General features: G+C 43.7%; 1 protein-coding gene across 2 annotated transcripts in view; it reads right to left on the bottom strand.

The window, feature by feature from the left end:
* Positions 1-10,675, bottom strand: part of TBC1D22B (TBC1 domain family member 22B) — a 73,872-nt gene extending 63,197 nt beyond the window's left edge. For both annotated transcript variants that reach the window (XM_034991669.1, XM_034991668.1), the window contains exon 1: positions 10,484-10,675. In XM_034991669.1, coding sequence (XP_034847560.1) covers positions 10,484-10,539 — 56 coding nt within the window. In that variant the 5' untranslated portion in view covers positions 10,540-10,675. The remainder of the gene's footprint in view (positions 1-10,483) is intronic.
* Positions 10,676-15,783: the final 5,108 nt, after the last annotated feature.

Raw genomic sequence — 15,783 nt, 5'->3', positions numbered from 1 at the left:
GGGGATTAAGGAGTGCATTGATGTGATGCGCACCAGGTGATGTGTGGAATTACTGAATCACTATATTGTACACCCCAAACTAATATAACACTGTGTTAACTGGAATTAAAATAAAAACTTTTTTAAAAGGGCCACTGATTTGTATTTTAATGTTTGCAAATACTCTAAGATGACTACACTTGAGCTCTCCAAGTCCACAAACCTCTTTATAGCAAAATATAAAGATCAGGGATAAACTCTGCAGGAAGATTTCAAAGGGCTGGTTAGGTGAATGGGGAGAAAAAAAAGAGAGGGTCCTTAGAGTCCCTCTTTTAAAAGAGTATTACCACCTGCCAGTAATCCAGGCAGAAAAAAAGCAAACCTAATTGTGCAGGCTTAAAGGCCAAAGGCCATTAATTACTATCCAGGTAGGGGATCTTAAAATCACAGTAGACTGTTTCTTAAATATGTCAACCCCAATGTGCTGGCACAGCCAGAAAGGCCAAGATAAGTGATGGACTTCCTCAGCAAAGGTATCAGAGCCCAAGTTGAATTTGTTAACATATTCTTGAACTAAACCATGATGTATGAAACACTTTAATTAATCAGTTTATTGAATCTCAAAAAGGAGAGGCAAGACATTAGAAGAGAAACCAAGGGGGCGCCTGGGTAGCTCAGTTGGTTAAGCGTCTGCCTTCGGCTCAGGTCACGATCCCAGGGTCCTGAGATGGAGCCCCGCATAGGGATCCCTGCTCAGCCAGGAGCCTGCTTCTTCCTCTCCCACTCCCCCGGCTTGTGTTCCCTCTCTCGCTGTCTCTCTCTCTGTCAAATAAATAAAATCTTTAAAAAAAAAAAAAAAAAAAAGAAGAGAAACCAAGATGATCCCAGAGATGAAGAGAGACTGAAGCCTGGTGATGAAGGTGCTTAATTTCCTGGCATTTATAATTCACCTGTCAGTCTGAACCATCCCTACTCCTCCCAAACCACACTCAACTCCAGAGCAGACTGGTCTCCACTCTGCCTTCCAAACATATCTTAGCTACTAAATCAGGCTCTTCTCCCATTTCAGTATCATATTCAATCTGAAACATCCCCTTCAAGATCTATACCCCCCCCCACCATGAGATCTTCCCCGACGCTAGCCCCCAGCATCCACTACCCCATGCCTTCTCTGATTCCCTAAAATACATAAATCAGGGCTTATATTGCTTTTAATAAGTAAATAATTTTTAAAAATAAACTCAATTTAGATCATAATATAAGGCACACCCAGGTCAGTGTTCAACTCATACGTACATACGAAAAAAGACATTATGGAGTTCAAACGCTGCACACCCCTCCCTCCTGCCCTTGGAAATCACTTTATTGCATCCGCCATTTTTCACCCTCATCTTTGTTTTTATGTTATTTTCCATGTTTGTATCCCTAAACAATTTATAGTATTGTTTTCCATGTTTTTAAACTTTATATAGGGGTGCCTGGGTGGCTCAGTTGGTTAAGCGTCTGCGTTCAGCTCAGGTCATAATCCCGGGGTCCTGGGATTAAGCCCCGCACTGGGCTCCCTGCTCCTTTTAGGGAGTCTGCTTCTCCCTCTCCCTGCCCCCACCCCACCCCCAGGCTCATGCTCTCGCTATCTCTCTCTCTCTCTCTCTCAAATATTTAAAAAAACACATTATATAAATGGTACCACACTATACATATGACTTATTTTGACTAGTAATAATAAATGCTACTTTTTTTTAAAGTAGGCTCCACATCCAGCATGGAGCCCAATGCGGGGCCTGAACTCACGACCCTGAGATCAAGACTTGAGCTGATATCAAGAGTCAGACGCTTAACCGACTGAGCCACCCAGGCATCCCTAAATACTACTTTAAATATTACTTAATTTCATGGCTGGCTAACTGGTCTCTCCAAGACAAAATTTAAAAAACATTTGCTCCAGGGGCACCTGGGTGGTTTAGTCAGTTAAGCATCCGACTTTTTTTTTTTTTAAGATTTTATTTATTTGAGAGAGAGAGAGCACAAGCAGGCAGAGCGTAGAGGGAGAAGCAGACTCCCCGCGGAGCAGGGGCTCGATCCCAAGACTCTGGGATCAGGACCTGAGCCAAAGGCAGCTGCTCAATTGACTGAGCCACCCAGACGCCCCTAAGCATCTGACTCTTGATTTTGGCTCACGTCATGATCTCAGTGTTCTGAGATCAAGCCCGGCTTTGGGCTCTGTGCTGGGCGTGGTGCCTGCTTAAGATTCTCTCTCTCCCTCTCCCTCTGCCCTTCCCTGCCCCTCTCTAAACAAAACAAAACATTTGCTCCACACAAGTGTAGAAAGCACTTCATTCACATTTTCAAATGAAAAGAAAAATATATAGAAAAATTAACAAACATCCAGGAACCCATCACTCTGATTTAACAAATGTTAGTATGTGTCACATTTCTTTAAGAAAATAAAGCATTAGGGAGACTACTGAGGTCCTAATTGCAGTCCCCAGTCCTGTTCCTCTTTCTCCCCAGGAGATAACCACTATCCTGAAGGGTGTATGAAATCCGTCCCATCTGTTTCTGTACTTTTACACACATTCCCGTACACATAAACACCATACAATATTGTTTTGTTTTAAAACTGTACACAAAAGATTGCACACTACTTATCTTTCCACATCTTGCTTTTCTCACTCACTCGTGTGTTTTCACCCAGCTGCACTTTGCAGTTTTGTTCTGATTACAAAGTAACATATGTGTAGTGGAGACACCAGAGAGTCAATGATACACGCAACATCCTCACCAGGGGAAGCCACAGTGGCGCCGAGCAGATTTTCAGCTTCTAGAGAGCAGTGGTGACGCCATGTCTTTTTCTGCAGTCCCCTCACCACCTGGTAGAGTGCAACACACCCCAGCAGGCAATTAACAACAGTTAGTGAGCGAAGACGGGAACTCTACAAACCCCAGGCCTCCGCTTAAGCGGGCTAGTGGCTCGTTAGACCTCAACACTAGAAGCAAAGCCCACATCTTGGAGAAATCACACGGCACATGCAAAGAAATGAATGCCACAGCAGATGCCACAACAGAGACAAAACAGCAAAACTCCTGGTCAACCTCCAACATTCTCCTTAATAAAACCAACACCATGGGGTGTATCGGCATAGCTTGTCTGCACAGTTGCAACAGTGCAGAACCCTCGGTAGGAAAAACCAACAGGTGTTTGTTTAGCGCTGACAAAGGAGTGAAAGCAAATATGGGAACAGACCTATCCGATTTAAAGCAAACATGTTTAAAGCAAACATGTTGGCAACTGATTCGGGTTCACACACTCATTTGATGAAGTCTTCCAGAGCTGGGGCTCTATGCTGTTTTGGGATCATTTAGTACCTTCAAATCACTTACTTTATCAGTAAAACATTTCCAAGTTAAGAATAGGTTGTAATATAATGTACCTGCCCAGGCTGGGAGCATAACACTGAGTCCATGTTATGGAAAATAACCAAATGACAGAGGTTTTAGTTGGAAATCTACAGGTTCCTAAGTGATTAGACACTTTCTCAACTTCATTTAATGCTAAAGAGAGCTCCTTAACTTTAATAATAAACAATTTTGGGGCGCCCCGCTGGCTCAGTCGGAGGAGTGTGTAACTCAATCTTGGGATCATGAGCTTGCCCCGTGTTGGGTGTAGAGATTAAATAAAACTTAAAAAACAAAAACACTTTCGCTTAAAAAGGAGAAGCCCAAGCAGAGACACCTGGATGGCTCAGTCGGTTAAGTGTCTGCCTTCGGCTCAGGCCATGACTCTGGGGTCCTGGCATTGAGCCCCGAGTTGGGCTCCCTGCTCAGTGGGGAGTCTGCTTGTCCCTCTGCCTCTGCCCCTCCCCCCTGCTTGTGCGCTCACTCTCGCTCTCTCAAATAAATAAAATCTTAAAGGGGCGCCTGGGTGGCTCAGTCGTTGGGCATCTGCCTTCAGCTCGGGTCCCTGGACCCCAGGACCCTGGGATCAATAAATAAATAAAATCTAAAAAAAAAAAGTAAAGTTACCAGCTTCAACTCACATCAGTGGATATTTCTCTTTGTCACTCACAGCAGGCATGACTGATAGGTAGGAGTAGATGGTGTGGGGGGCACTGAAGGTGGGCTTTTCTATCTTGTGCTTTTGGAAGTAGGGAGTTGCTGGCCCCATGAACATCTGAGTGTCATGAAATTGTAGAATGTTAGAATTTGACTCTAAGGCCACTGCAAGTAAGAAAACTGAAGGCAGAGAGGGAAAGTGACTTGCCCCAAATCACATTGCAGAACTGCAGATTTCTTGACTCTTAAGTCTACTGCTCTTTCAGTGCTTCTTCTGCCTTCCCTCAGTCTCTGCTAAGATTAGGACACCTGTTGAAGCACCTCATCCAGTCCAGGGGTGTGGGTGCTTCCAGGGAAAAGATGTAGATAAGACCTGGAATGGGAGAGACAAATGTGAGCCAAAGCCCAGCTTGTTTCCCACATTCTGATTTCCAATCCTTCTGGGAAGGCCTTACCAACCCCCTTTTCTTTTTTAAGATTTTTTTTTTTTTTAAGATTTTATTTATTTGGGGCGCCTGGGTGGCTCAGTTGGTTAGGCGACTGCCTTCGGCTCCGGTCATGATCCTGGAGTCCCTGGATCGAGTCCCGCATCGGGCTCCCTGCTCGGCAGGGAGCCTGCTTCTCCCTCTGACCCTCCCCCCTCTCATGTGCTCGCTCTCTCTCATTCTGTCTCAAATAAATAAATAAAATCTTTAAAAAAAAAAGATTTTATTTATTTGACAGAGAAAGACGCAGCGAGAGAGAGAACACAAGCAGGAGGAGAGGCAGAGGGAGAAGCAGACTCCCCACTGAGCAGAGAGCCCGACATGGGGCTCAATCCCAGAGACTCTGGGATCATGACCTGAGCCAAAGGCAGACACTTAACTGACTGAGCCACCCAGTCGCCTTAAAGCCACTAACTTTAAACTGAACACTCAACTTCAGCCTTAGAGGTCACTGAATCCAAAATTCTCATTTCATAGATAAGGAAATTGAACATGGAGTATTTAAGTACTTTGTCCTAAAACTTGGCTTTTTCTCTGAGTCTATGACATCACAATCCTACCTGACCACCTAAGTCAGAGACCTGGGAGTAGCAACTCCTTGGTTCCTAACTTTTCCCTCACTCCCCAAATCTAATGGTTTACCAAGTCCTATCAATATTCTTAACTTGACCTCTACTTGCCATCGCCCTAGTCCAAGTCATCATCACCTCTCCTTCTATTGACTGCAGTGGCCACCTAACTATACTCACCCTGATCCCCAGTGGGAGTCAGAGGTGGGTGGTGGCTGGAGTGTTTGGAAAGGTGTATGTTCGAAGGGTGTTTGTCCTAATAACTGGTGGGTCTTCCTGGCATTTAGTGGGCAAGGGCCAAGGATGTTAAACATCCCAGAATCCAGTAGAGCTCTGATTAACCCACCCAAAACACCAACTGTATGTTCCCCACCCCTAACTGTTGAAAACACTGGTCCAAACTATTTTCTTCAGGGCAGCCAGAATATCTTTTTTAATTCTTTTTTTTTTTTTAAGATTTTATTTATTTGACAGAGAGAGAGAGCACAAGTGCGGGAAGCAGCAGGCAGAGGGAGAGGGAGAAGCAGGCTTCCCGCAGAGCAGGGAGCCCGATGCGGGGCTGGATCCCAGGACCCTGTGATCATGACCTGAGCCGAAGGTAGACGCTTAACCGACTAAGCCACCCAGGCACCCCAGGGCAGCCAGATCGTGTCACAGCCCCCACCAACCTTTTAATGGCATCCCACTGCTCTTGGGATAAATATCAAAGTCCTTAACTTGGCCTCTCTTTCCAACATGAAGGGCCTGGAAGACTTAGAGAGTTTGGATTTCATTCTAATCACAAATGAAAGTGAAGTCTGCAGAGGGGCAAGAAGAGAAGCAGGAAGCTATAGCAGTGGTTCAGGCAAGAGAGGACTCGGTCTGATCCATGGCAGTCAAGGTGGAGGTGGTGAGAACGACTCAGTTTCAGGGTATATTATGAGCAGCCAACAGGACTTGCTTTCGAACTGGGTGTGGCAGGAAGGGAAAGAGAAGAATCAAATGTTAGGATTTTTGGTCCGAGGAACCTGGTGAACGGTGGGACCGTTAAGTGAAACTGAATGAATGGATTTGCAGGAGAGGGCAGATGTGGAAATCAAGAATTCTGTGTGGCTCAGTCGTTAAGCGTCTGCCTTCGGCTCAGGTCATGATCCCAGGGTCCTGGGATGGAGCCCCGCATCGGGCTCCCTGCTCAGCGGGAAGCCTGCTTCTCCCTCTCCCCCTCCCCCTGCTTGTGTTCCCTCTCGCTGTCTCTCTCTCTGTAAAATAAATAAATAAAATCTTTAAAAAGAAAAAAAAGAATTCTTTGTGAATGTGTTAAGTGTGAGATGCCTATCAGACAGCCAAGCGGAGATGCATTCATTGTTCAAGATCCACATGGCAAGAGCTCCCAACATTGGGACTCAGGTTTCTCTCATTTTAATTCAGGGTTCTAATCCCAGTGGTTCCCAAAGTGCAGCCCCCAGGTTAGCAGCAGCACTATCACTTAAGAACTTCTAGAAGCTCAACTCCTCAGGTCCCACCTCAGACCTACTGAGTCAGAAACCCTGGATATGGGGCTGGCAATCTATGTTTCAACAAGCCCTCCAGGTGACTCACTAAAGTTCGAGGACCACTGCTCATCAATAATGAACACCTGATAGCCACAGCCGCCCTGCATTAGGCTTCTCTGTGCCTCTGTAAACCCTCGGCCTAATGAACAATAGGTGGTGCTTTGTTTTCTGGTTTTTTAACCCAAGACTCACTGGGGGCTCCAGACACATCACTGATCAAAGTTTTTGAATTCCAGTTTCAGAAACTAAAGCAAGGGGGAGAAACTAAAAATAAAAATAAGAAAATAAAGGAAAATAAAAAAGGAACTACTACAATCACAACTATTGCGTTCATAATAATATTGAGCACCTCGTATGCACATTCTATGCATTATCTCATTAACCCTCCAAACAGCCTTATGGGGTAGGTACTCTGATAAGGAGATAGGAGATGAGGCACAGAGAGGTTACATAACTTGCCCAGGGTCACACAGCTAGAAAGTAGCAGAACTGGGATTTGAACCCAGGCAGTCAGGTTCCAAACCCTGCATTCTTTTTTTTTTTTTTAAGATATAATTGACATATAACATTGTGTAAGTTTAAAGTGTACAATGTGCTTACCATCTTAGCATTAGCTAACACTTCTATCAAGTCACATAATTATCATTTCTTTTTTGTGGTGAGAACAATTAAGACCCAGTCTCTTAGCAACTTTGAAGTTTATAATACAGTGCTGTTAACTATAATCACTATGTTGTGCATGAGATCCCCAGAACTTATCTACTAGTTTTGAGTTTCCAGAGCCTGCATTCTTAACCACATGGTATATAGTGTCCCCTATCTTTCTAGACATCTATACAAGAACCATTTGATGTAATAAGCACACGAGGTTCCCACGAATAACTGAGAGAACTTTAAAAGATGTTTCATTCCATCAAGTTACCATATAACCCAGCAATTCCACTCCTACAATAACTCAAAAGAATGGAAAACACATCCAACAAAAACCTGCACATGAACTTCATAACATTGTTTAGAATAGCCAAAAAGTGGTAACAACCCAAATGTTATCAACTGATGAATGGATAAACAAAATGAGGTATAGTAACACAATGGAATATTATTTAGACATAAAAAGGAATAAAATATTGATGCATGCTACAACATGGATGAGCCTTGAAAACATTATGGTTCATAAAAGAAGCCAATCACAAAAGGCCTCTTTTCACATTATTCCATTTATATGAAATAGATTTACCAGAATAGGTAGATCCATACATACATACATAAGGACAGATTAGTGGTTGCCAGGGGCTGAGGTGAGGGGATGGATACAAGGTTTCTTTCTGGGGTGATGAAATGTACCTAAATTAGTGGTGATGGTTACACGGAACCACCTATACTTTAAATGAATATACAAAATACCCCTGAATTGTACACTTTAAAAGGGTGCATTTTTATAGTATGTGAATTATCTCAATAAAGCTGTTATTTTTTAAAAGGATGTTTAATTCATTTTAAACTTAGGCTAACTTACTAAATAAAATTCCTACTTGTTGTCATTAAGGTTGCTTAGACCACAATCAAAGAAACTGAAAGTAACTGCCATCACTTTGAATTTTTACCTTTCAATCTGCAGAGAAAACTAGTTTCACTTCTAGGTTGCCATGGACCCAGAAACAGCCATCTATGTCATTTCCCTCCCCAGGAGAAAGTTTTTCTTCACCAACATTGAAAGAGTGTAAATGAAAAAGTTCTATGCTTGAGAAAATGCCCTAATCTTTTCCTTAAATCAAAGCACTTTCTATCTAAAAAAAACTTTAATCTTCTCCCATAACCAGCAGCTGCTAGGGCTCCGCACTAAAAGCACCCAGCTAGACAACAGTTCTCTTCAACCAGCAAGGTACTTAAAAACTGTTATGAATTGTGGCAACATTTTAATGCCTCAAGATAAACAATGAACATAAATACCTAGTACTGGACTAAGGATCTGAGAAACATTCTTTTAAATGTTTACTTGCTCTAATAATAACAGGAATCCTCATAACTAGTATTTATCAAGCAACTATAATGCGCCAAATAAACACGGTCTTGGGTTCTTCACAAATAAGATGTCTAATTTGGTCCTCACAGTAACCCTGAGGAAGGTATTTTTATTCTCATTTCATAGATAAAGAAACTGAGGCCCAGAGCTATTGAATAAATCATTTGTCATTGATCACCCAGGTATGAGAATCCAAATAATAACTCGTCTTTCTGAAATCAAATGTTCTCTATTCCTCAATATTCCTCTTCAAAATGAAAAAGGAAGCCAGAAACATGAAGAAACTGAAAAGACTCCTCTTCCTCTCACAAAAGTAATGCTCTAAAAAAAAGTTGACTCTTCCTAGAGTCCAAAACAGGAAATACAGAAAACAAAAAATTGTTAATAACAACCAGCAGTCAGCAGGCACAAAAGACCATGCCATGTCCCGCATTTCAAATACTGCTTCCTGATTTAACAGTTTTCCCACTGATTCTGATTACAACCTTAGGAGGTCAAAATTTAATGATCTCACCATGGAAAACCCCAGAGAACAGCAGTTGTGAGACTGGAGAGAGAGCTCACTAGACCAGGAAGGAAAAGGAATCAGTTCCCAGGAAGTGGTGCCTATCTAAAAACATAGAAGTCTTCAGCATTAATATTAACACTGTCATTCCACAGCTCTTTAATCTGAAGCTATTTCTGCATTCCCTTGCATTATTTTAATACTGTATTACTAAAAGCTGATTCCCATTCTCCATATGTCTAATAGAATCCTAAGTAAAATAAGACTGCTTATAGCCACCACTGACCCTAATTTCTGCCTTGCTATTAAAAACAAAACAAAAGCACACACACACACACACAAATTCAAAGGATTATCCCTAAAGGAAAAGACCTTAATCAATTAAGAAAAGTAGCATGTGGGGCAGAACCAAACATGAATTTCATCACCAAGTAGACTATGGCTGGCAGAAATCTTAAATTCACGACTGAAATACACATTCCTTATACTTCTCAGGGCTCCGGCCAAAACACACTGAAACTATAAACCAACAGCGGACTGATGGATGACCAAATGCTAAGCTCTCAACATACATCAAAAAGGGAAGGGGGGCGAGTAGCTTAGAAGGTCTGCTCTCCAACTAAACAACTGAAGAATGAAAGCATTTGCACAAGAGCTTGACAACGGGGGGGGGGGGGGTAAGAGGTCACTTGGGGTTGAACAAATTCACAGAAAATGTTAAAGAAATAACCTCGATTCTTGAGTCACTCTGTAATCATTTCTAATGGGAAGTGGCCAACTCAAGATAAAGTAAGGTCGAGCTTGAGAATTTTCCTCACTTTTCCTATCCCCCTGGATACAATTCCAAGCTCCCACCAGAACCTTTTGGGAGTCCAAGAGAGAGATTCTCATGTACTGACCTGGAGGGAGCAAGGGAAGGGGCCATCCTTATGCAAACCACCACCCGTGCGTGGTGGAGACCCCCAAGGAGGAGTTCTATTTAAAGTGAGAGGCAGCTCTGGTGATGACCCTCCAAACCCAGGACGGACACTGGCTACTCAGCCAACTCCACTGTCCCTTATGCCAGGCTGCGGCCACCTCCCGGCTAAGGGCAGCCGCTCCAGCGCCCTCCGCCCCCAGATCCCGGTCTGCTCCCACACCCAGCCATTCCCAAAGCTCGCTGCTCGCTCCTTTGCCCGACAGCTGACCCGCCGCCACCAGGCAATCCCAGCTCCCCCAGCCCAGGTTCCCCAAACCAGCCTTTCGGGGTCACTGACGCCCCAGGGCCGCGGGATTTAAGGCTTAGGATCTGGAGGGTTTGGTCCAATCTCCTCTTCCTTTCGGCGTCCTGGGCTTACCTTCCCGGCAGCTTGGCGCTCCTCTTCCAAAACTGCTTGCTGTTCTCGGCGGCCATTGCTCTGGCCGGGGAAGGCCTTGTAGGCGGGCCAGGGGGGTACCCGGCGAGATGCCCCCAGGACCCCGCAATCGGAGGGCCAACCCAGGCCGCTTCCCCGCCGCCGGTCACCCGCTCCCAGCTCCTGGGGGCGCCATCTTGGATGTGGGCACCCCCCCACCCAGCGCCGCTGCCATTGGTGGTTGCGCAGGCCGTGGTCAGACGGACCAATAGGAAGCCGGAATCCTGCAGGCCACTGAAGCCTAACGGTAACGTCAGGAACTGGGCACACAGGTGGACCGGGAAGGCGGGGCTTGGACAAGCAGGGAGGCGGGGCTGAAAGTTCCCTAACCCCAGGAGTGGAAGAAGCAGGTAAAGAAAAGGACCCATGGGAAGGAAGAAAGGGTACTGTTTGGGGGGGGGGGGGGGTGGGGGGGGGGAGAATGAGGTTCCTGAGCCTAATATTTTTTTGGAAAGAGAGAGCATACGTATTTAGGTACATAAATCTTTGACCTAAAAATAAGGGCCCATGTGTTGGTTGCAGCCCATTTTTAACATCTTCTCAATCAACGACACTAGTTATTATCCTCCCCACACTTCCCCGTTCCGTTTGGGGTCCGATTTTTTTTTTAATCTATGAAGGAAGATCAGTACGGATCCAGTAGACCCGGGGTGCTAACTGTTCAACACGTGAGTAACGGCTGTTTCATAAGGGTCTCCCACTCCTCTGGTAACTGATCACATTAAAGGATTTGTGTGCTGTGGGTAAAATCAAATGATTTAATCTCTGTTTCACCATTAACTGCCACTTTCTGACTATGACAACCCAGATACTGAGAGTGTTAAGGTATGTTCTTATTTTATCCATCCAATTCAGACTACCAAGTAACATTTCTTGCGAGGACGTGGCGTATCTCCAAGGCGCGAATCACGAAGATTAGATATACCCCCAAACATCTTTAATGTAATCTATCACCCTTGAATTTATTTTCAATCTAGTTCTACTCAGAATGAGATCTGATACGGCCTTTTGAATCTTTTGAATGTTTGGTTGGTGTTTTTGCTCTTTTTGCGTTTCCGTGATTGGATACCACAGTGATTGCGGTGGGAGGGGTGAAGGGGGGGCAGGGAGTACCCAGTCCAGAGGAGTTTTTGTCCGAACAAAGAACTGTTGAGGTGGGCTCCTGTCCTCCGTCTCTGCTTTGGTTTAGGGCTGCAACACGCCCTTCCACATACTGGAAAACATCTGAGGGCGCCCTGTCTAAAAACGAACATATGCCCTCAAATGTCCATTTACTATGTAGACATTACCCTCATTTCAAGCTTCTTTTACACCCTAATTTTACAACCATGATATCGTATGAAACGGGCTGTTTTTACTTTCTATTAATTTTTTCAAACTTCCATAGACTTTCGTCATCTCAGATAGTCACTTTCACGGGCATTTAATCCATCAAACAAAAGCCCCTCTAGTCTTTTAATCGTTTTATCTACCTTTCTTTGGCTCTTCTTTTTCTTAGAATGCAGTAACCAGCACTGCTCCCTGAGCTCCAGGAAAAGTTTCCTGAGGTTTTTGTTGAAGCTGATGTTTTGTCTTTAATCTGAACAGCCAGAACTTTTGCTGGCATTTTGGACTTTACAAGAGCTGACATCTCGAAGAAATCGTGTACAGCAACTTCTAGATCCCTTTCTTTGGTGGCAACTGGCAGGCAGTTCAGAGTTCTTTATCTTTAAGGAATCATCTGAATTGTCTCCCCCTATGTGAGCTGCCTCACACTTGTCCACGTGGCAAGTCACCCGCCACTTTCCAGCCTACTCACATCACTTTAGAAATGTTCCAGAAGATGCTCCCCATTGACTTGACATTTCACTGTGTGGAAAGCAGAGTATAATTTGTGTACCTAGAAATGTCTCCAAGTATTGCTTTTTCTTAATCATTTGTGAAATCTTAAATAACACAGATTCCCAGGGGATGCTGTTAACATTGTTCGATCTGGAGAAGCTCTATTATTCCTACTCTTTTTCTTCTACATCGAAGACAAATTCTCATCCAAAGGAAAAAAAAAAAAAGAAAAGAAAAAAGAAAAATATTTCCCTGTAGTCATCTGATAACTTTTTAAATCATCTTTATTAAGGAAGTTGAGGTGGTTGGGCCCTCTCTCACCACTGCCATCATCATCACCAGAATCTAAACCAACCACATTTTTATAGCAGCCTCCTATCAGTCCTTCCTGCTTACACTCTTGCCCCCTTAGAGTCTATTCCCCACACAGCATCCAGAGTGAGCCTTTTAAAATGTCAGTTGGATTGTGTCATCCCTCTGCTCAATACCATGACTCCATCACACTTGGCATAAAATGCAAGCTCCTCAACGAACCTAAATGACTTGGTTCTACTCTCTTTCTTGCTTCATCTGCTCCAACCACACTTATTGGCCTTTTTCCTGCTTCTTGAGTACTCCAAGTATATTCCCACTCAAGGCCTTTGTATTAGCCACTTCCTCTGCTTGAAATTCTCTCCCCCCAAATATTTGGATGGTTTGCTCCCTTGTCTCATTCAGATATATTCCTAAGAGTCTTCACATGGGGAGGGGGGTGCCGCCCGTGACCACTCATCTTTTTTTTAACTTTTAAAAGATTTTATTTATTTATTTGAGAGAGAGAGCGTGCACAGAGGAAAGGGCAGAGGGAGAGAATCTTTAAGCAGACTCCCCACTGAGCACCGAGCCTGACACAGGCTCAATCTCACGACCCATGAGATCATGACCTGAGCTGAAACCAAGAGTCGGACCCTCAACTGACTGAGACACCCAGGTGCCCCCCTAACCACTCATCTTAAACAACAGTCTCCACCACTCTATTTTTGTTGTCTATCTCCATCTCCTAGAATGTAACCTCCACTGAGGCAAGGATTTTGTCTGTTTTGTTCTCTGCTCTTGTCACCTAGAATACCACTTGGCACATAGTGCACAAGCACTTAATATGTACTAAGTAAGAGAATGAAAAGTATAAATTGTTCTTGTCTTTTGGTCCTCTGTTGTTCATAAACATTTTTTTTGTTGGAAAAGATGATAGAAACCATGTTTTCTAACAGCTAGTAGGATGTATCCACCTTACCAAAGTTTCTATAAGCTTTCCTGTGCTCTTGGTTGAAGAGCAATCTTCCTATCTTGGGAAAGATTGTCCTCTTCAAACTCTTTTAGCTTCAGAGAAATGAAGCTGTACCTAAAATGATGAGGGAGGGAGGCCACCCACCTAGCCAAGAGATGAATTGAATCAACCCTGTCCATCAAAGGGGTGATAGCTGTGGGAGCCAAATTATCTTCACAGCAAATTTTGCCCAACTGGAGGTGAAAATCATTGGTTTGAGGTTCCCAAGGGGTCCCTGGAGCACTTTTGATGGAGCCTCAGTGCAGATACTTGCTGGCTCACTTAGTCCTCTCATACCTCAGTGTACGTGTGATTATGTTAAAAGCCTAGATTCTGATTCAGCAGGTCTGGGCTAGAGTCTACAATTCTGCATTTCTAATAGCCCCCAGGTGACACTGATGCTGCTGATTTGTGGACCTCACTTTGTAGATCTGTTTCTAGCGCAGTATGACCTGTGACCCTTGAATTTATTCCAAAGATTTGATTATTTTTTTTTAAATTTATCTTTTAAAGTTATCTCTACTACACCCAGTGTGGGGCTGGACCTCACGACCCAGAGATCAAGAGTCTCATGCTCTATTGACTGAGTCAGCCAGGTGCCCCGGATTTGATTATTTTGAAAATGTAAATAGAAGACTCTCAATGTTATCTGCCTGCAAGTTTTTAACTTTTCTCTCCTTAACTTCATCTTCATTCAGAGAGTAAAACAACTTAATTGGGGGCAAAGTAGAGTTAAGGGAATGAGCCACATGTGGGTTGCATGTGGATTCAAAAGAGGTGGGTGTATCACAATCCTTAGAGTAAGTTCTGTGGAAGAGATAAGCTCTGAGTAGAGACGTGCAGGGAAAAAAAAGAGAGAGAAAGTCTTGAAGAACAGTAGAAAGGAGCTTGATTGGGGAAGATAAAAATCCTTTGGACTTAGTTACGAAGAGATCGCTGGCAGACTTTAACCTCAGCAAAGGAGTGAAGTGGACACTATGGTGAGAGGCAGGGTTAAGACAGGTGAGCAAGAGGGGCGCCTGGGTGGCTCAGTTGGTTAAGCGACTGCCTTCGGCTCAGGTCATGATCCTGGAGTCCCAGGATCAAGTCCCGCATCGGGCTCCCTGCTCAGTGGGGAGTCTGCCTCTCCCTCTGACCCTCCCCCTTCTCATGTGCTCTCTCTCTCTTTCAAATAAATAAATAAAATCTTAAAAAAAAAAAAAAGGTGAGCAAGAAGCAGCTGTCACGGGGCGCCTGGGCGGCTCAGTTGGTTAGTCGTCTGCCTTTGGCTTAGGTCATGATCTGGAGATCTCGGGATTGAGCCCCATGTTGGGCTCCCTGCTCAGCGGGGAGTCTTGCTTGTCCCTTTCCCTCTGCCCCTTCCCTCCACTCGTGCTCTCTCCCAAATAAATGAAAATCTTAAAGAAAAAAAAAAGGAAGAAAAAGAAGCAGCTCTCACAATGCACCACAGAATGTTGTGTTGGGTTACCAAAGGGATGGTGAAGTCAATCTGGAATCTAAAGGCAACAGAGGTGTCTCGGTACCTAAACATCCTCTAGAAAGAACAAATGAGAGAGATCAATTATATTAGAGAAAGCAAAGGGATAAGCAAAGTGGCTGAAGAAGCAAGAGGTTATTGAAATAAAGAGAGGAAGAGTGGTTACAGTTTGGGGGGTGGAGGGAAGATTAAGAATTTCATTCCTAGGAATTTGTTCTAAGAAAGTCAAAAGGAGTGGGGGAAAGCTCTGTGTACAAAGATGATCTTTGCCTTGTAACCAATAATAAAGGGGGGAGAATGAAAAGAATATAAAGGTTTAAATATGAGATGGTAGTTACACAAAGTATGATGTGTGGTTTGTAAACAACCATCCTATGTCATTAAGTCGTGCAAATTTGAATGCCTCATAGCACATCAAAAAAGTTTATGAAATGATGTACAGCAGGGAAAAAGCAGAATGCAAGAATGTCTTTGCCTGATTTCAATTAGAAAAGATGGGTTTTGTCAAAGACTGAAGAAAACATAGGAAAATTAAGGAAATTTTGGTAGATGGTGGGATTATACATCTTTTTATTTCCAGAATTTTTCTTTAATGCTACCATGTCTTTTGTTATTTTGAAATATATATTGGAGGGGCAC

Source organism: Mirounga leonina, unplaced genomic scaffold (assembly GCF_011800145.1).
Source record: "Mirounga leonina isolate KUSES-001 unplaced genomic scaffold, KU_Mleo_1.0 Mir_53, whole genome shotgun sequence".
NCBI lineage: Eukaryota > Metazoa > Chordata > Mammalia > Carnivora > Phocidae > Mirounga > Mirounga leonina.
Note: the sequence above shows the minus strand (reverse complement) of the source record. Positions and strands in the feature narration are given on the sequence as shown.